The sequence below is a fragment of the Momordica charantia genome (assembly GCF_013281855.1).
Source record: "Momordica charantia cultivar OHB3-1 chromosome 4 unlocalized genomic scaffold, Mcharantia_2.0 BLBB01000004.1, whole genome shotgun sequence".
Classification (NCBI taxonomy): Eukaryota; Viridiplantae; Streptophyta; class Magnoliopsida; order Cucurbitales; family Cucurbitaceae; genus Momordica; species Momordica charantia.
This window is the reverse complement of record NW_028275162.1, coordinates 20,430,249-20,451,150: the sequence shown is the minus strand read 5'-3', so window position 1 is coordinate 20,451,150 and position 20,902 is coordinate 20,430,249. Positions and strand designations below refer to the sequence as shown.

Below are 20,902 nucleotides of genomic sequence, written 5' to 3'. Positions count from 1 at the left end.
TTTTTCAAAACTTGAGTTCATTCAATTTTTATTTTAAATAATTTTTTATAGCACAACAAATTTGAGGTTTGGAGATTGAACAATTTCTACCTGTTAACTGTTGCCCACCAACAAAAAGTTCATAGTTTTAAGAAACAGAAAAATTCTTATAATAGAGTTTAAACAGACAGTTATCCATTTAAATGTCATACCACAAAATGATGAAATGGCAGAATATAATAATGGTGAGAGTAAGTGCACGTGCACGCTATTCACAACTAAAATATCTATGATACCAACAATTTTCTTCACATTTACAAAGGGTCTTGCCCAAAAAATCCATTCAAACACATTTTTTTAATCATTCAGTGCAATAAATAAAAGTCCTCAAAGAAACAAACTCAACTCAACTAATTAAAATCTGGCTCGCATCAACAACAAAATTGGAGACTTCCTCAAACTAGACACTTGCTTCACTTATTAAAGATTTCAACTCATCTCTAAATGTGGGGATTTTTCTTGCTTCAACTGCCATTACCATTCCCATTAACTGGTAGCCTTTTAGCTGCAAGAAAACCAACAGAAATGAAGCATGAAATCGAAAAAATATCGCAATGCCTTTAACACAATAAATTATGCAATCCCTGTGAGGAAAAATGTGATTTTCTAATCCTGCAGTTGCATACCAACTATTTTTACTAGTCTTAAATCACTGTACATTTCATACTTGCCTCGTTAGTCGTCTGTGGTTGGATGTGCAAGGGAAAGCAGAAGGACCATACACACAGCTGAAATAAGTTTTCGATGAGAAAAAAATATATGTTAAACAGTTTGGAGAGTCTCAGGAGCAACTTTAGTACAGGAATGTAGATCAAAATACCTTGTGAAATATTTCGTCTTCTGGCTTAACATAGATAATTGACTCATCTGTTTCAGAAGTCAGTCTTTTCTTATGATTTGGATTCTTGAGCTGTAGTTTGTGACCAAAAACCACAGCAGCACATAAGAAAATAAACATCAAGTAAAATAAACAAGGGCACATATAAAAATAGTTGTTAATTGTTAAATCATATATGTGGAACAGTAGAAGCAGAAATAAACTTGCTACATTGGCATACCTGGTAAATTTTACTGACTAAAACATACATTTTGAAGCGGAAGGAATCTCGGAGCTCTTTAGTTGGCTTTAAAAAAAAACTTTTTAAGTACAGATAATAAATATTTTCAAACATCCATACAAATACTTATCAAGTAGAGGGTCCAAATTGTTTAAATTTCTAACCTCATCCTCAATAGCCCATGAGATTTCATCAAAAAGGGCATCATAGAGTGGAGGCAGAAGTTGGGGAGGAAGATTCACTATTCTTTGAGAGACTAGTAGACCAACACTGGATGCTTGCTCCTCCAAGATCAGCTTCAACTTATTCTTTAGATCCTTTTCCTGACAAACTTTAAGGAGATACCCCTTGAGCTCTAGGATACATCTACTGTCCTAGTAAGACCAAATTTCATTCACAGTTCATTAGTAAAGGACAATTTAGCCTGTGAAAAGGTTATGTTTGTCTACAACAAAACAAATTGCACAGAATCATAAGACTTGACACTGGAGCCCCTGCCTCATCATCAAACATAATGAAAGTGGAAAGGTTGTTTATGTTGAATAACTTGCTATTTGTTCAAATTGAAGGAAATATGAGAGTTATCAAGATGAGATCTCTACCATTAAGTAGTAAGTTGCTAAAGTTTCCTTCACTAAACCAACCTAATTTCACACAATGCAAAGGGTCGGCATGTAGTAACTTCGAAAGGGTGTTCATAAAGCTGCACAAATGAACTCAAAAAACTACAGCCAGACCGACAGAAAATTCAATATTGGATCAGACTTCTATGTTGCATACCTTATATCTTTCCAAGTTAAGGGCAGTGATAAAAGAGAATACTCCATTATCTTCATCTCCCTCCACTTTGATCACAGTACCAACTGTAGTTTGTCCTAATATTAGATCAGAAAATCCACTTAAATCCCACTGTGTATCATCTAGGTAGTTGTGCAGCAATGTCTTCACCCCATGAAAGTCGTCGGGCTTTGGATCAAAAAACGCAAAATCTGCTTGAATTTCCTACAGAAAAGATCAACATAGTTCATATATGATAATGTGTATGGATAAATAAATAAATAAAACTAACCAAGAAAAAATTTATTTAAAAAAGACAATACTTAAGCTATAGACAGTCTTACTTCAAAGTCTTCATCACTGGAAGAAGAGTCAGATGAGTCACTCTGAGCCTCAGGACTATTCCTAATAAAACCATTACCTACAATTAGAACAAAATGCAATAATAATATTCACTACAAACTCAGCGTTATCGATACCAAAGCACAAATAAATGAACTTAGTAGTCCAAGACAAGAAAAATTACTGAGAGTGCATTATTACCTTCATGTTTAGGGTGAGATTTCATATATTTTGACTTCAAAATTTGATTCCTCACCATACAAGAAGCTCGAGCAAATGAGGAAAAAGTTAAAGGTCGAGTTCCCAGCGGTTGCCGCCGCTTTGTTGGCCTTCGGGGCATCTTCAAGAATTGAACAAGCTGATCATTAAAAAGATATGTCAGCAGGCCAAATGCAATGGAATTGAGGAAACACAATCTCAGATTCACAGTCCAGAAACAGCAAAGTTAGCATAACATTACGATAGTCAAGCTATTGCCTTAATGGAAAACCAATCAACACTTCGGAAAATCTAAGCAACAAGTTCTTTACTGAAACACGAAGATCCTAGAATGCGCGAAAAATCAAAGCAGAGAGTACCTGAACTGATATAGAATTCAAATTCGGAGCTTTTCCAATATAAAAAATTTGGAGATAATGAAGCCGAGGAGAAGAAAGATCAGATGGACGGAAGAGCTAGGGCAAAAGTTTTTCTCCTCGTTTATCTTTTTTTTTTTTTTTCCGGATGTGAGAAATGGGCCGAAGGTCGCTATATGGGCCTCAGGGGTTTGGGCTGAAAATTTTACATATTTATTGTAATTTTTTGAGAAAGTTACAAATTAGTCTTTTTTTGTTTTTTGTTTTTTGTTTTGGCCACTAAATTTGACACTTTCTTCTAATTTTTTTGCAAATGACTTTCTTCTAACTTTGCTCTCAAACTCTGATTTATTTTTATATAAAATAGGATTTGTGTTTTAGTTGAACCGTCATTTATATAAATAAAAAATGTAAAAAATGTAAAAAAAAAATTTGGGTTATGCAAATATGGCAAAATACTTTGAAATATGATTTTTAGAGGATTAGTTATTTCTATTTTATCTTTCCAAATTTTAATATATCAAATTAGGTATGTATCAGCATTTGTATCAGATATATTGTTGGTACATCAAGATACTAATTATAATAAGATATATTATTATTATTGATTCCAACGATAATATAACAAATCAGGTAGATTAATAATATATTAACATTCATATCAGGTAAAGAACACAACCACTTATGTTATAAAAGACACACATTACATCTAAAATATGTAACTACACAACACAATTCAACAACAAAACAAATAGTAAGAATAGCAAAGAAAAGTAACACAACAATCAAGTTGGAATAGCTTAGTTGGTTGGAACATGTGGCTCTTAACCACAAGGTTAGAGGTTCAAGCCTTCCTTACACTCGGTTCGATTCGAGTTGAACCTATCCAAATTTTTTTATAAACTGGACCGAAATTTCGATTGTAGAAAAAACCAATCCAGTCCAGATCGAAATAGTTTCTAACCTAACCTAACCCAACTTGAATTGGGTTGTTCGGATTACCAGATTTTCTAAACACCCATATATCATTGTTTAGATTCCATGTTCATTAAAGGTATATTAGACTTTTGTTTTTTTATGCATAGGTTGGACCTCCAAATTAGTTGCTACTTTTGTAAATTCCTATTAACTTTTTGCTACTCTTGTAAGCTCCCTTTTATAAAATGTAAAGGTAAAATTGAATGGCAAAATTGGCAATCAAATAAATTAAACAAGAATGCTGTCAACTGATTAGGCATTTCAAAACAAACTAAATGAAAAGATTGAGGGCAAAGTTAAAGAACAAAGTAGAAACTATTTGAGGCTTAAAGTTATTAAACGGGATCTTACATTTTCATTAAGCGTACATCATTTACAATATAAATAATACAAAGCAAAGCTTTTTTTTTTTTTTTTTTGAGAAATTTGTGGTGCAGCTGCATGCAGAGGAAAGAGAAGTGGAGGAGGGGTTTGGAAGAGGCATTTTTACAAACAGTTACCAGTCGTAATCTTCAGGCTTCGCAAATGGGTACTTCAAGTATGCATTTTTGACCTGAGATGGGTCTTCCGGCGTCGCCCATGGATACTTCAGCGATGGATCTCGTGGAAGCTTTCTGAAGTTCAGAAATGGCGCCCACACTAGAATTCTGCAACCAAGAAGCGAATCACTTTTACCATACTTCTCCATCAAAACCATAATGTTTGAGGACAGCATAAAAGAATCTAGAGTGCTTTGTCAGAAAGCATTTGTAGAGAACTTTTAGCTCAAACTACTTAATCAAGAAACACTATTAAGAGATAAACCAAATATAGATGAAAGTTATTTGTTGTAATTAAGCTGTTTTTATTACAGTGCTGTTGGAAATACTCATAAAAATACCTTTAATTGCCTTTCTACCATCAAAATAAAATAGAACTTACCCAGGGAAGAAAAGGAAGACACACATGAATTGCAGATACATCTCCAACAAGTTCCTTCTATACCATCTTATCCTCAGCCAGTTCATGATGATTGGCTGCCAAAAACTCACCAATTTTGGAAATTCAATTTATCAAAAACAAAATTTCAAAAAAACCAAAAAAAATCCCAAAATTAGGAATTCTTACCGGAAAGACAAGGAAGTAAAAGAATCCAACAATGCCCAATTGTGTCAAAATCCATGACAGTGGAACCTCATGGTTGTTGTCTCCTGTTACAGCATTTGCTGGCTCCCCAATCTGTTTCAAAAAAGAAATTAATAAAATAAAATCTTTTTTTTTTAATCTTTTCATCACGTTAAATTTCAAATTTGAATTAAAAAAGACTCCAAAATCCAAACTTGATTTGCTCACAGTGGCTAAAAGGGCTGCAACTTGAAAAGCCAAACTGGGTTTCTTCTGGTGAACATTGGCAATGGGATCTTCACTGATGCTTGCCACTGCCTGAAACTACACCCAAAAATTAAGTTCAGAGAGAGGAAAAAAAAGGAAGAAGAGAGAGAAAGAAGGGAGAGGAGAGAGAGAGAGGACATTTTTATTGTTGGGGGTAGAATTAGACGGCAATTTCTGCAGTTTGGAAATGGAAGAGAGAGAAGGAAAGAGGGATTGAGAAGAGGAGAGAGAAGGCAAGGCCCTGGGGATGTGGAGGCCAAGGCCAAGGCAGCACCTCATATTCATAACTCTGAAATCACACCCTCTTCTCAATCTTTTCAAAGTCTTATCTTTCTCTATGGCTCCACGAGGACACAAGGGAAAATTAGTAGACTTCAAGGTCATATCTGCAAATACTTCAAAGTTCCCACTTGCCATTTATGCTAGAGAAACAACTCACGCGAGCCGAGTCAAAGAAGTAAAGGCCTGAATTTGATCCATATCAAAATCACATGCGCCTCGAATACGATTTACAGTTACTAGAATCTAAGCCCATAACTTAAATTTTTAATTATTTTGTATGTTTTGAAACCAAATTTTTACGTTTTGATTTTATCTTTTGTAGACTATTTTGTTATTTTGTGTGGTGTAAAAATCACGTGGTTCTCAAATTTGTGGGGAATGGATAAAGGAGAAATAAAACACACACACGACACAATTCTCAATTTTGGAATTGAGATGGCCCATTCTAATACTCTAGCCCATTAACATGATGGAGATTGGTTCTTAGTGGGCCGGATCTTTCTTGCTTGGTTCAACTCGGCCCATGAAAAATTCAAACCCAAACAAAATGGATGTCCCTCCATTGCGTTGGTTCTACAGTGGTGACGACACCCATGGTGCGGCAATCTCGTGAACTTGATAGTCAATGGCCTCATGCTTGACCTACAGCACGCGGCACGTGACACTCTGACAATGGCAACCTCGACGATGATCTCCATGGTAATACAACGTATAGAGGTGTGGCTCTGATTTCCCTTATTTATAAGGGTAAAAATAAGCTAAATTGGTATTGTTTTCTAACGTTTTACATTCAGAAACCGTATTTTAAGCTTATTATAGTGTCTAAAACCTTTCATTTGGAGTTATCTTAGGTTATACATGCATAAAAGACGTTTTTACGTCATTTAGAGTTGATTTCTAACGGAAATTACAATTTTGTGCAGAAAAATACAGAGCTAGGCAACTGGTGCCTTCCCCAATCCGGAGAATGCCCTTAATGTAAAATGTGTTTTGAAGCTCGGCGTCCGATTCTCAAGCTGGGCTCTTCCCGGTTCTCTCGCCGTTACTAGGGAAATCCTTGTAAGTTTCTTTTCCTCTGCTTATTGATATGCTTAAACTCAGCGGGTAGTCCCGCCTGACCTGGGGTCGCGTCGAGAGCATCGCCTCCATTTCGGGACGACGTTCGAAGGGTCGGTCTGAGTGGCCTCGTCGACTCTTCCCTTGCGAGCGAGAGGAGGCACGTTGGCTGGGGCCGCGATGCGGTACCGAGGTTTGATCAACCACCGTAGAGTCGCGACGACAGGCGCCGAGGACTCGGATTTAAGCCATCCGCGCGACGGTGCGCACGGAAGGCCAGCGTGTGCCCCCACCCACAGCAACCAACAAAGGGGTTGCGAGGGGGAGCAGCGATGCGTGACGCCCAGGCAGACGTGCCCTCGGCCAGATGGCTCCGGGCGCAACTTGCGTTCAAAGACTCGGAAGCCCCTCCACGTGTCTTCCATGCATTGATGTTTGCTAATTCAACAACACACCAACTAAAAGGTGTTTTAAAGTGATGACTCTCCATGAATGTCTCAACCTCCTAACAGTAACCGCCTTGAAGTTATTGTAAATTCAGCAGCTCCTCTCACTTCCATTATCATCCTCAAGTGATCATTTCGGCTTTAGACATTTACTCTCAGCTTATTTACGTTTTCCCTTTAAGTTTTGAGTTGTTATTGTTTTAAACTTTGTTTATTTCAAGTTTATCTTTTATTTTCCAGCTTGTTGTTCTTGAATGGTAAGTTTGATCTTATTCAATTAAAATTCCAGCAAGTTCTTTGATATTCATCTCTCTCTCTCATTACGACGTTGTAATTACACAATCTTGTGGAATCGATCGAGTATTGCTTCCCAATCTTGAAAAAGAACGGGTTAGGGTCATTGGAGTTACAACTCCATCATCTCAAGTTTGTTTAAATTCTATTCATCTTTTAATCATGTCTCTTATTTTCATCAATGTTAAATTTTGTTTTTACTCTAAAGTTATGAACTAAATTTATTTTCCCAAGCCCGGCTATGGATAGTTAACTAAAGTTTTTAAAATCTAACAAGACAAAAGGTGTTTTCTTTTATCACTTAAAGTTGTTTTATAAAAGTTAAAACTTGATTTGACCAATTAATGTTTTAACCAAGCATCAATACTGAAAGGGTAGATACATTTTCACGACTTTGATGATTTAATTTTGGAGAGAAACACTTTAGACACATTAAGGTTTCGCTCGAATAACCTACACATAGGACCTCGACCTAAGGTTACGATTGGTTTTTATTAAATTAAGTTCAATTTTCTAATAGACATATTAGGGATGAACTTATACCTCCAAAATCACTTAGACATAAGAAGATGGCGAAGCAAAACCGAAGAAAATTCATGAGAGACGTCTGGCGCCTAGTTGGAAAAAGTTATTGTATTTTTAACTAATTTGAAGTAATTGGGCTGAGTTTATTGCATTGAGTCTTAAAGTACCAAAACCAACATTATCTTTGATATTTGTTACCTCGAATTCAATTGCAAAGTCACCGATCAACATCATTTTCATTAAAAAGACTTCATTTGTCCCTGAGGATCGATACTCGGAATACTCATTCCGATTTACTAATAGTGACGGCTATACACTTGCACTCTATCATTTATTTTCATTCCAAAATCCCAAACAGGTTCCTCGACCAACGGCAGAGCCTCTTTTCCAAGAGCTATCAACAACCTTTCAGTGATTGAAAGAGGTTATGGTTTCTTGAATGTGGGGAAGATGACCTAAAATTGGGGTTTTTTTCACTATTTGTAATTTGTTTATTTATTTATTAAAAATATGTGAACATGGTAGCTTGATAATTTTTACATGGACTTCATCCTCTATTTTGACAAGTCTGTAAATTGTTAAGAGCTAAGTCGTTTATATATATATATAATTAGGTGGTCTAAACCGTCTATATTATTTATCTCAAAAGAAAAGAAAAAAAAAAAAAAAAAAGACACACAATTCTTCTCGATTTTGGGATTGAGATGGCCCGTTTAATACTCAAGCCCATTAACACGATGGAGATTGGTTCTTAATGGGCCGAATCTTTATTCCTTGGTTCAACTCAGCAATGAAAAATTCAAACCCAAACAAAACAGTTTTATATTCGATTTTAAAAGAGGGGTTTAGCATAATTTTGATAAAATATTATTAAAAAATAAAACAAAGTAGATAAATTTAGAACACATAAATCATTACCTTTAAAGAAAACACACATAAATCATTAATTACTATAATTATAGTTAATAATGGCTACATTAGAGTTAATTAATATTTAGGTTAATTACCAATTTATCTAAATTCAATATATCATATTATTATATATTTAAATAATAAAATTACAATGATTTTATAGAAGTATTATATATCAATTTACTTTTATAAAATATAAATTTACAAATATTTTAAAAAATAAAAATTTTTTATAGATTTTAATTTTTCTTAAACATACTCCAATAATGATCTTGGTAAGGTATTCACAATTTTCTAAATCTAAAATGGCTGTCGACTTTTAATCTTAGTTTCACAAAGTCTTAATATTAAATAAGACAAAATTAAAAATTTGATGTTAAAACTACTTTACACACTCAAAAGAAGTTATAACAAATCACCTATCAAAACTTTAGCCAATTGAATTATGTTTAAGTTGGCAGGATTGTGAGACGCAGATTTGAACTTCTAACATCTAAAAAGAATAGATGTCTTAATCGCTAAACTATGTCCATGTTAATAACAATATATATTAAATATAAAGTATAAAAAAATGAAAAATAATAATTCATCATATTTGTAACTCATAGCTGAAAATGTAGCCACACTAGTAATCAGTGGGTGAGGCTTTTTTAAAAAGTACTTTTGAGGGAGTACATAAGCCATATTTTGTATAAGCAAAACCTCTATTTGTATTCCTCTATATGCTTTCCTTCCCATTTAGGCTTTTTAGAGTACTACTCTCTAATTAAATTCACTTGTCACTTTCTATTTTATGCTATATTCCAATTCAATTTTGTAGCAACAACTATTATTATAATATTATTTAATATATACTTTGAAAATAGATGAATTTTTACACATTATTCCTCGAATTAAATCACACATCTCTTTTATTGAGATGTGACATCTATTTAAATCTTAGGATACGTCTCTCCTTGATCACGATTGTCGATTCAAATTTATTAACCATTTATTGTGAATCAATCTTTAATATGTTTGTGTAATAAATTACATGTATGGAATGTATATATAATTAGTTATTGATATGAGAGAAATACAAATTAAAAGAAGTATGCACGCTGGCTTATGAGTTTATTTTTGATAAAGTTTTAAAGAGGTGAATTCTAGAAGTTTTCGAGACCACGTAGTCTGGCACTAATTGTTCTGCAACTAAGGTTTCTAATAAAGAAACTTATTGAAACGGGTGAATGAAACATCTCTTCCAAAATTTGGATGAAAATGAAAGGAATTTGGGAATGGTTGTTGGTTTGATACAATGAATTTGGAACTGGCAACCTTCTACATGTGAAAAGAAAGGGCTACTTTTCAATAAATGAAATGGGGATTGGCCTATTTTTCAAATTATTCAAAGTATGAGTCTAATGCTCGAAATTGTATGATGTAAATAGCTTTTATTCATAGACCTTAGAAATCGTTCACGGATTTCGATCCTCTCTCTCTTTTTTTTTTGTGATGTAACACTCTAAAAAGAATTAATTGAATTATTATTTGTTTGAAATTTGAGTAGATAGTATAGTTTTTAAAAAATAAAAAATAAATCAGTTACATGAGGTTCACCCTCAGGCTGGTAAAAAAAGAAAAAAGGTCCAAGTATGTCCAAGTCCTACGGACCTTAAGTACTGTTTGAGTCGGATTTGGACCGACCCGATCACTAAAATCTAGACTCATGACCAATTTACGGTCTAATTCAATGAATAAAATTGGATCGGGTTTGAATTGAAAATTTGGATCGGACTTGAATTGACCCATATAATAATTTTCTTTTAAGTTCTCGACTTTAGAATTTATGTTTTTGTTTTATTCTTTTATAAAAAAAAATTGTATAATAATAATAATAATAATAACTTCATTTATTTTATTTTTAAAGAAATAAATTGTATTATTATATTAATATAAAAAATTTTGGAGAATGAGAATGACAATAAAAATATTCCTAAATACTAATTAATTATATATTAATAATTAATATAGGTATATATATACAATATTATAATAATAATAATAAATATTTGATTATATTGGATCAGATTGATCCAAACACTATCTAAAGGTTGATAATATTTGATCATAACTCATTATCCATATCCAATCCAATTGAGGGATTGGTTGAATTGGGTCGAGTTATCAAACATTGACTTTAAATTGGATTTGAATTGAACCTGAATTGAGCTTGTACTGACTTTCGGACTTCGAATCTGATAATAAGGCTAACATGAGGCTTGGTAGCCAAATTTTGTTTAGTTTTCTACTTAAAAATGCGAACTATTTTAGTCTAAAATTTCCAGGTCACACTTTTAACATGTTTAACAATACTTTATAGAATTGTAGCCAAATTTCAATATCAAATCACTTTTTTTTCAATTTATAAACATGTTTAGCATGATGATTGCTTAAAAAATGAAAGATGGATTTTATTGTTGCAGTAGAATTTAAAACGTATTATATTTCAGGAACGACTCGAGATGAGATGATATGAAGTTTTAAACAAAATTTTAATAGAAAGACTTTAATATAGAATATGAATATATCATCTAAATTTTATTTAAAAGAAATATACAGAGTCTTAGGCAAAATTTCAATATATGAAACCTTAGACAAGATATAGAGACTCAAGTATTTTTTAAAATGCCTTGTAATTTTTAAAGGTATGGGCAGAAAAAATATCAGAAAAAAAAAAAAGTATTTTAAGAAATAAATTATCATTGATTAATTAAAAGAAAAAGGAAAAGAAAAACATATCACATCATTGGATCGCACACAAAAAAATTGATATGAAATTGGAAAGAAGTAATTGACCGACAAGGTTTGACCCACTTGGACAAGACCCCACTTCCCTTCTTTAATTTATCAAATTTATTATTATTAAATGCTTCCCATTTTTGACTATTTTTTTTTATTTTTTCAAGTCTATCGCTAAATAGTGAAGATTCACTGAACTTTAATTTTTCTTACACTTCACGTCGGCACTAAATTACTACAATGTCAACTAACTCTCAACTAAATCTGGATAATGGATAATCACTTCACTTTGTTTTCCTTAAAAAATAAAAATAAAAAAGAATGATGTAAATTATATGTTTTAATCCTATCTTGATTCTTGTGTCATTGATCTTAGCTCTATACTATCAACTTTTGTTCATTTAAACTTTTTTACTTTCAAACGGTACGTTTTGGTCTGTCCATATACTTTTAAAGTGACCATTTTAATCTCTATTTGTAAAATTTTAACTTAAATTTCAAAAGGTATGTTTTGGTTCGTCCTCTATAGTTATATTTCAATAAATTTTATGAGTGAAGTGTTATGTTAAAATTGTAATTGAAATAAATGATAAAAATGAAAATGAATTGGTGAAACTAATAACTTTTTAAAAGGACAAGAACCAATAAAGGACAATTTGAAGTATATGGATTAAAATGAATAAAATTCGAAAGTAAAAAGATAAAAATGAACGTTTTGAAAGTATAAAAACAAAAAAAAAACTCATCGTAAAAGTAGATGAACCAAAATAGTATTTAATCCTAAATCAGATTATTTTGATCGAGATTATGTAATTTGTGTTAGAATAATGTAAAATTACAGAGGAAAGAGTTATATAGAAAAGTGAGTATGCAGCTTTAATATCTACTTCTTGTGTTTATAATTCATTAACGAGGTGTGTTGCTTCAACTTCACTTAATAACCCCTTCCTTTTTTGTTTTAAGTTTGTAAAAGTAATGTTTGATTTCTCATATTTTTTTAATATATTTTTATATTTCTTAAAAATACATATAAATTTTTAGCTAAATTAAAAAAAAAAAATTAAACCACTTTCTTTTTGTTTCCAAAACTTTGGACATTATAGTTTGAAATTGTTTTTAGGAAGATAACACAATAAAGAAACACATCAATTAAAGTAGTTTTTATAAGCTTAATTTTAAAAAATAAAGTAGTTATCAAACTGGTGTCTTTAATAATAGAGTTCCAAAGGCTAAAATTTTAAGTCACATACCAAATTTAGGTTTAAAGACTGGGTTAAGTTGAGAGACCTACAAAATCATACGATGCACATAAAAAATCTTATCTTAATCCATTTCCGGTTTTTATTTTTTAACATGAATATTAAAATTGAATTAGATATTGGACCTAACTTATTCTCGAGACTTGAAAAATTGCACATAACCAATCTAATCTTAATCCATTTATAGTTTTTATTCTTTAACATAGATATTGAAATTGAGTTAGATATGGGACCTAACTTATTCTTGGATAAATTAGAGTTCTTATCTACGAATCATTAAGAATTTTATAAATAAAATAATGTGGTCAAAGCGAGTATAAATAATTCAGCGATAATTGACATATACCTCAAACTAAGAGGTTGTATTGTATCAATTTTATGGATTTTTCTCTTTGCTCGAGGTTTCTCCTTTTTTTTTTTGGTTTAGAAAATTATGATTTTCGTGTAAATTTATATGTTTTTTTCCTTCTAGAGTCTTCTTTCTCCTTTTTCGACTATTATTTCAATTTTCAACACTTCCCAGTTATGATTTTGACATTTCAACAAACATAAATGTGTTAATTATTATTTGCATTGACAGATTTGAAATGAGCGCCACTCCAGAATCAAATAATTTATGAGAATAAACTTAATGACATTTTGAATAAACTTAATGACATTTCAAATATAAGTAAAAATAATAGATATCTAAAAACTTCAATAAATAATAATATTTTATACATCACTTAATTAGAAACATACGTTAATTAACGTTGAACTATGAGGTATTCAATTTACAAAACTTGAAAACATGAACATGCAAGGAAATAATTGAAATCGAGGCTTAATTAAGAGAGAGTAATTGCACTAATAAAAACTGATGTCTCAACACACATAAATAAGACTTGTATAGTAATTAAATTAATTACACTCGTTAATACTTCATAATAAAAGTCTAGGAGAAGACGTAACGTTACCAAATATGTAACTAATAATATTTTTTATTTTTGTGATAAAATTAAAATGCAACTACACATATATTTTGATTTATTCGATTTCAATGATTTGAAAACTTTGCAATAATGTGCGTATATATTAATAAATTTTTGTCTAAATTAACTTACTTTTTGCATCCAAATGATAAGAAGAGAAGATAAGGCATCTTCTTTTGCTACCAATAAATAGCTAGGGTCTATGGATCATGATTATGTTTGGTTTTGAATTGAAATTTTGTCTCATAATCCAATTTTTGTATTAAAAATTTTTATGGTTTGTTTCATAATTTATAATTGGAATGGAAGATTCAAATCTTTAGAGTTTTGGATAATAATTTCGTTTTTAATTTTTAGTTTTTGAAAATTATACGTAGTATGTAAGAAAGATAGGTGAATTTTTAGTCAAATTTTAAAAATGAGAAAATTTTTTTTTGGAAACTAATTTTGTTTTTCCAAATTTTAGCTTAGATTTTAAAATGTAGATGACAAGCAAATAGTACATCAATGAAAGCCGTGTTTACAAACCTTTTTAAAAAGTAGAATAAAAGTTGAATATGGAAAAAAATATTACATAGATGGTATATTATATATTCATAGAGATTGAACAAGTCTCTTTTACGATCGAGGCCTCAAATAATGTCACATGTTCATCATACGACCCATCTCAAAATGGCTCAAATGGGCCAAACGATTGAAATATATGTCTTTGCTCAAAGCATGACCAATAACTTGATATCTTAGGATTCATTTAGCAACGGTCATGTATTTCTTGTTTTTGTTTCTTCATTTTTAGTAAAGAAAAATGAGTTGCACAATCTCAACATCCACGAATTCAATAAAACAATCTTTTTTATTTATATTTTGGGATAATGAAATAAGAACCAGAAAGAATAAACTTATTTAGGTTTTTTTCAAAATTTCTATACAATTTTAAGAATGTTCTAAGAAAATGAGAAACAAGAAACATAGTTAGTTGCAAAATCCTTAGATTTCTTAGAAACGAGAAATAAGAAACGGAAATATTACCAAAGGAATAGTTAGTATCTATTTAGCTGCGTCAAACATGGCAAACACAATCGTATCTGATCCACAACAAATATCTCATCAGCTCATATCAAATATATGTAGCAATATTGGTTCAAATTGAGGAGCTCTTTCCAATTACACCCAACCCTTCATTCAGCACATTCTTTTTCAATGTTTACAAAACCCATCTTTTATGAGTCCTATTTCATTTTAAACTGTTCCATATGGTTGTTTTAATTCGTTACACACAAATACAAGTTTTATTAAAATTTCTCCACATATTTATTTACTTTTTCTGTGTTATTATCATATTTACTTAAAAAGCATATTTCAGTCCTTCTCCACTAAATAGGTTAAATTCTCATGCACTTTTACCATGAAAAATGATTGGCAATAGATTATCAACATCCATGTAGATGACATGAAACAATTTTTTCTCAATGGAGAGAGATCTTAATATAAATATTACTCCACTCAAATAGAAATGATGCGAAAAATTATTGAGAAAAAAGAGAGACGTCGACCACCACGTATGGTCCACGTCTCCTTCGCACAAGTCCATGGTGTGTGTGAACAAAAAAGACACATATTGCAAATACATATATGAATATATGTGAGGTTCCTCTCTTCTTCCATAACATTTGATTTGACACCATTTTTCATGTTAGTTCCCTCACCCACCATATAAGGGAGAGGGTTATTTCAGTCTCCCACCCAATACCCACCACCAAAAGGAAGGAGGAAAGTGCATCCCAATAGCTTACAGCGGAACAATGTGGTTAACGAATCTATGCCGTTTAATATGTGAGAAGAAAATATCTGAAATTTGGTAATATTTTCGTTTTTTCTTTTTATCTCTCGTTTTCATCTTGTCAAGAAACCAAAGCTGTTTGATTGTAAAGGTGATTAAACTCGGATCTACGAAGCTTGGACTAGTTGCTCCGAAGTATTCAAGACCTGCAAAATAGGGTTAGTACTTCGACGCTCTAGTCAGTACATAGCAAACTATATTTAAGAGAAAATATATTTCGCATACTTTTTATGAGAGGTGGGGCGACGAGCTCCCGACAGGCCGGCTTCTGACCACCTAGGACCAAACTATCTTGTCGGAGAATATGCCTGTCATATGTGCACCATCGGTTACTCTTTAACCTCAACTCGTACCTGTCGTAGGTCAACCAGTATGTAGAATGTGTGATAGCTCAAAGTGTGAGGAAACTTAACTTCGTCAGATCCTCTTTAATGGGTTGTCTTTATCATCTTAATAGTTGTTGACTCCAGATGCTGATACATGGCGGTCGATAAATTGCCTCCAAATTAAGCATTTGTTAATTGTCTATATTTTTGGTTTTCATGTTTTTTAGCGTTTCTAATATTGTATATAAATTTCAGAAATAATAAAATTAAGTTTCTTATTTCTTATTTACATTTTCAATTTGTTCCTCAATATAAATAAAAATATTGTTGGGTCCTTTCTTAAGCTTATATAATGCATTATAAATATTAAAAATAATAATAATTTTTAATTTTTAAATATAGAATTTAGAGATCAACAAAAAAAAAACAATAAATTAACCTTATACCTTCATTAAAAAATAATTAGCAAAGAACAAGAAATAGTTAAAAATACCATTCTATTTATCTTTCCACGGAGAAAAAAAAAGTGGAAACAAGAAATAAGAAACAAATATGCTATCAAAAAAGTTTGTAATTTCTCGTTTCTCATTTCTGTTTCCAATTTTTTTTCCAAAACGTAAATAAAAGGATTATATTATCATTCTTTGACTTATAAAGCATAATAAATATTAAAAAATAAATACAACATAAAATTTTAAAACTTTAATAAAAAAATAATTTTTCTATAAAAATTTACTTTTCTTAATTTAAAATTTTAAAGACCAAGAAACAAACACGTTTCCCTTTATTTTTCCAATGAAAGAATAAAGAACGAAACCAGAAAAACACTTACCAAACACATTTCCCTTTCCTTTTCCAATAAAAAAATAAAGAACGAAACTCAAAACAACAGTTACCAATCAGTTATATTTTTATTTATTAACAAAAATATAAGAAACAAAAATGTTACCTAATAATTTTCGATATATTCGATGGAAAGGACGAAAAATAGATCATGGGCATGACATGAATGATGCGGCAGCAATATAGCATATTTGTCTGTGACAGATGAGATGTTGGGGTATGGCACCTTTCATTTCATTTCCATCTCCCCATATATGTTTACATCTTCTTTAATTATAATTTCTTATCATGTTGGGATTCAACAACAACCATCCAAATATTATTGCTTCACCAATCTCCCATCATTGCCCCCTATATGCTACCTCCTCTTCCCCTTCCTCATCATTATCCAATTCTCATAATATTTTACTTTTCACAAAAAAAAAAATTTGATGATAATAATAAAACTCAGTATTTAATAGATTTATAAATTTAAAATGTATTTAGCATGTCTCTAAATTTTTAGATGTTTTTTTATTTGGGGACTTAATTATTAGATAAAAGATTGAAAGAGTGAAGAATTATTAAGCACAACATTTAATTTTATGTTCATAGGTTCTTGATTTTTTTTTTTAAATGTCTAATAGACTATAAATGTATTAGGGTTCGTTAGAAAATTTATCGCTATTTGGGAGTCTAGGGGTTAGAAATTTGAAGTCTTGTACTTGATTAGATATACATGGAGAAGTTTGCATGTATTCTAATTTTTAATCAATATTCTATTCCTTTTTTTCTTAGATGTTGAGATTTTAAAAACTTGTAAAATAATTTTGTGTATATAAAAATGTCATAATCATAAATAAATATTTTAGAACAAAATCTCGATATGTTTTTTTTTCCTTGGTGTCCATTGCACCGAGGCGAGGACCACACAAGAAAGGCCGTTCTCCTCTTTCCTTTGTAGGAAAATTTACTCTCTCTTATTTTGAATTTTTGGTACAAGGACCATTGAAAAATCGATAGATATATTTCACAATAAATGAACGGACATCGTATCCACATGAGAAATTGGGGTAAATAAATGAACCAACGTTAGGTCCAGATGAAAGAGATCTTAAGATTGTGCAAGTTAGGTTAGGAGATGCTGAAAAGAATTTATAACTAACTACCACCCATAACAATAATGTTCACCTTGCTTTTAGTGACTCGTTCATAAGAACTTCAAAATTATTAAGCGTGCTTGAACTAAAATAATCCCTAATTATTAGATGACATGTCGAAAAATTTTCTTAAGAAACATGAAAATGGGACAATAACAAGTCTATCCTATGTTAACTAATTATTTATCTAATTTGATTTTTTCCTTGGTTAAAACTATTTTGTCATTGGTCTCTATTTCCCTACCATTTTATAACAATCATAAATAGAAATCCAATGTTATTTACGTCTCAAGCTTAAAAATGAATGACAAAAATCGAACAAAGATTACTAATTGTACTCTAGAGTACGATAAAAGCCATAGCTTCTTTTTAATACTTTTCAATCCAAACAAGACCACAAAAATGTTGTATCCAAATTAACCACCACATTGTTGGAGAAATAAAGCATAAAAAATAGTGAAGAAATAGAAGAATTTACGTGGAAAACTCTAAAGTGAAGAAAAACTACACCCTTTAAAAAGAAAACTCACTTCGTATTGTTAAAATACAACACACTAACCATACAAAACAACTATAAAAAAGTATCTAGAATACATAAAGTTTAAGAGAAGCCTAGAAAGATCTTTTTGCTTGAGCTCTAAGGATTCATCTCCTATAAATAAAACGGATGTCATCAATATACGCGAGTCAATTAAGTGAAGAGAGTGAATCAAGTTAAGAAAGTGAATTCAGTGAAGATAGTAAATCAAGTGAACTGAATCAACTGAACTAGCGAATAAAGTGAGAAAAGTTAGAAAGTGTGAGAGAGCTTTCTTTCAAAAAGTGTCTACATTTATACTTTCCTAATAAAAGTTTCTCTCTTCAAACGATTGTTTATTTTCTTTTGTGCTAATTTATTCAACAAGTGGTATCATATCCAAGCTAGCATAGTTTGCTTTGGTGGAGCTTTTGAAGATTGTCAACAGTCTGGGACTATGAAGCTTGTTGTCTGGGACATACTTTTTTGTGGAGTGCATTCATCACTACAAGATGATGAGAGGAGACATTCAAATTGTTGGAGGAATCAAGAAGTTCAACACGCAAAATTACAAAACATAGTCCACTTGCATTGAGTCGTATCTCCAAGGGCAAGACTTATGGGAAGTTGTTGGAGGTAGTGAAGTCACGCCACAAGAGGATGCAACCGCCTTGAAGAAATGGAAGGTCAGGGCAGGTAAGGTCATGTTTGCTACGAAAACTACTATCGATGAAGAAATGTTGGAGTACATTAGGAATGCAGAGACCCCTAAAGTGGCATGGGACACATTTGTTTCACTCTTTTCAAAGAAAAATGATGCGAGGTTGCAACTTTTGAAGAATGAGCTGAAGGGATGTGAATCCTGGTGCGAAAGCAGTAGAACACATTCTTGAATTTTTTTTGAAAATTTAAAACACAGAAAAATATAAAATAGGGAAGAACGTTGGATTTTACCTTTGAATACTCTTCTATGTGTAAACCCGATGGGATAACACCACTTGATCTTCCTCGCTAAGTATCTGGTAGAGAATCCGGATTGTGGGATCCAATTGTATGGGATTGAGAGAGTAAGAATGTTGAGAGATTTTTAGCGTACCTTTAAGGTTTAGCTTACGGAAAATCCTAAGACCATAAAGATATCTTATCTTTTTAGATACAGGATACCTTCTCCTGAATCTAGGAGAAATTCTGAGACCATCAAGATATCTTATCCTTTTGGATATATTATATCTTCTCCTTAATCTAGGGAAAATCCCAAGACCATCAAGATATCTTCTTCTTTTGAATTCCCAACGTAGAAAATAGGATTTTTCTCATCCATAACATTAGTCCCCACACTCAAAATACATAGAATTAATTTTGAATATTTATCCAAAATTAACATATATTTATATAATGTATAAATATACATTATATACATTCCCTTATATAATTTGAACATTTCAAATTATCTCATAATTCTTAATCCTTGTTTTATCCATTGTGAGCTAGCAAGGGGACCTAATTACACCTACAGATAAAAAATTCTAACGATGCGAGATTAATCAGTTAAACTCATTAACCGAGTTAATCAACATTCACTAATGTTGGGTCACTCCACTACAGATCTGCAACTGCACTCTTCTTACCGCAAAATATTTTCGTTTCCATGGATGTACGACCATTAACGGCAAGTCAATTTTTCATGAGTGCTCGTAACTCTAGCTAGGTCAAATTACCGGTTTACGTACCCTTGAGTTACATCTTGCCCCTTAAATACTACTGCTCTTCTAATGAACAACCTGGTTATGATCTGACCAATAACGGAAGTCCCTCTCGGGCCAGTGAGAGGGTGGGGCCCCTTGTTTAAGTTCCAGAGTCAATATGTAAGGGAACACACTCATCTACTTCCATAAAGTCGGGATTGAATCAATTTCATCTTGCGTAGTTATGTTACCAGCTCCCCACTCGATCTCGTCCCCAAAATGGTAGGATTATTGAGTTGGCAATTTGAGTCACTCTCACCCATACAAATCAAAGGACGATCCCTTATATGCAGGAGGCCATAACTCGCTCAGGATTAAGATCGAGTTACTTGGTCATCCTATGAGATAACAACCTATTGACTAACAATGTTAGAGCCAATGATTAATTATTTCATGGTCCGGTCTTATAAAAACTCATTATAGGATACCCCCACTAGCATGTCTCTATATTAACGACCTGGATAAAGTCGTTTGTAACTATTACTATTATAAAGTAGGTCGTATCCATAGTGTTACCAGGATAAGGTATCAAACCTTATCCATGTACCATAGACCATTTAGGTTATTACTGGAACATTATCCACTTGTATATCGAACATATATATTGAATATATACTGTATATCGAATATATACAGTATATTAAATAGATACTGTTACAGACTTTTATATCGAATATATTGTAAATATATATTGTGTATCAAATATATATTGTTTCAATTACATTAAATAACATTTGATTTTAGTTTATTGAAATGCTAATAATGCAAAGAAATAATAAAATAATTTTTTAATAATAAATAAAATATTTATAAATTACAAACTGAC

At 31.5% G+C, this 20,902-nt stretch overlaps 2 protein-coding genes and 2 long non-coding RNA genes across 7 annotated transcripts; 1 reads left to right on the top strand and 3 right to left on the bottom strand.

The window, feature by feature from the left end:
- Positions 1-250: 250 nt before the first annotated feature.
- On the bottom strand, positions 251-2,948 carry LOC111025672 (CDK inhibitor P21 binding protein). Of its 3 annotated transcripts, none has more exons than XM_022303568.2 (9): positions 2,795-2,948; positions 2,418-2,574; positions 2,219-2,295; positions 1,878-2,099; positions 1,262-1,471; positions 1,098-1,163; positions 860-949; positions 711-767; positions 251-544 (listed from the first exon to the last, which is right to left on the bottom strand). In XM_022303568.2, the coding sequence occupies exons 2-9, from the start codon at positions 2,554-2,556 to the stop codon at positions 440-442; spliced, it is 966 nt and encodes a 321-aa protein (XP_022159260.1). In that variant the 5' UTR covers positions 2,557-2,574; positions 2,795-2,948; the 3' UTR covers positions 251-439. The 3 variants fall into 3 exon arrangements, with proteins under 3 accessions (XP_022159260.1, XP_022159261.1, XP_022159262.1); XM_022303569.2 differs by having other exon boundaries at positions 2,418-2,556; positions 2,795-2,937; XM_022303570.2 differs by lacking the exon at positions 1,098-1,163.
- A 1,117-nt stretch (positions 2,949-4,065) lies between these two features.
- On the bottom strand, positions 4,066-5,490 carry NDHL (inorganic carbon transport protein-like protein). Of its 2 annotated transcripts, none has more exons than XM_022303566.2 (5): positions 5,279-5,490; positions 5,102-5,191; positions 4,877-4,987; positions 4,691-4,785; positions 4,066-4,416 (listed from the first exon to the last, which is right to left on the bottom strand). In XM_022303566.2, exons 1-5 carry the CDS (start codon positions 5,423-5,425, stop codon positions 4,266-4,268), a joined length of 594 nt encoding a protein of 197 aa, XP_022159258.1. In that variant the 5' UTR covers positions 5,426-5,490; the 3' UTR covers positions 4,066-4,265. The 2 variants fall into 2 exon arrangements, with proteins under 2 accessions (XP_022159258.1, XP_022159257.1); XM_022303565.2 differs by having other exon boundaries at positions 5,102-5,197; positions 5,279-5,480.
- Positions 5,491-14,711: 9,221 nt separating this feature from the next.
- LOC148211999 (uncharacterized) lies at positions 14,712-16,117 on the top strand. The gene is made up of 2 exons (XR_015790387.1): positions 14,712-15,499; positions 15,598-16,117. It is a non-coding gene; the product is annotated as an uncharacterized LOC148211999 (long non-coding RNA).
- On the bottom strand, positions 15,285-16,775 carry LOC111025671 (uncharacterized). Its single transcript, XR_015790386.1, has 2 exons — positions 15,732-16,775; positions 15,285-15,652 (listed from the first exon to the last, which is right to left on the bottom strand). It is a non-coding gene; the product is annotated as an uncharacterized LOC111025671 (long non-coding RNA).
- Positions 16,776-20,902: the final 4,127 nt, after the last annotated feature.

Bases quoted from the DNA above. Each gene is read 5' to 3' on its own strand.
- LOC111025672 (XM_022303568.2), bottom strand. From the start codon at position 2,556: ATGCCCCGAAGGCCAACAAAGCGGCGGCAACCGCTGGGAACTCGACCT. The intron at 2,100-2,218 runs GTAAGACTGTCT...TCTTTTCTGTAG, and splicing joins CCAGTGATGAAGACTTTGAA to GAAATTCAAGCAGATTTTGC. The intron at 1,472-1,877 runs GTATGCAACATA...TGGTCTTACTAG, and splicing joins TTAACTTGGAAAGATATAAG to GACAGTAGATGTATCCTAGA.
- NDHL (XM_022303565.2), bottom strand. From the start codon at position 5,425: ATGAATATGAGGTGCTGCCTTGGCCTTGGCCTCCACATCCCCAGGGCC. The intron at 4,988-5,101 runs GTGAGCAAATCA...TTTTTGAAACAG, and splicing joins TTGCAGCCCTTTTAGCCACT to ATTGGGGAGCCAGCAAATGC. The intron at 4,786-4,876 runs GTAAGAATTCCT...AGTTTTTGGCAG, and splicing joins TTTACTTCCTTGTCTTTCCG to CCAATCATCATGAACTGGCT.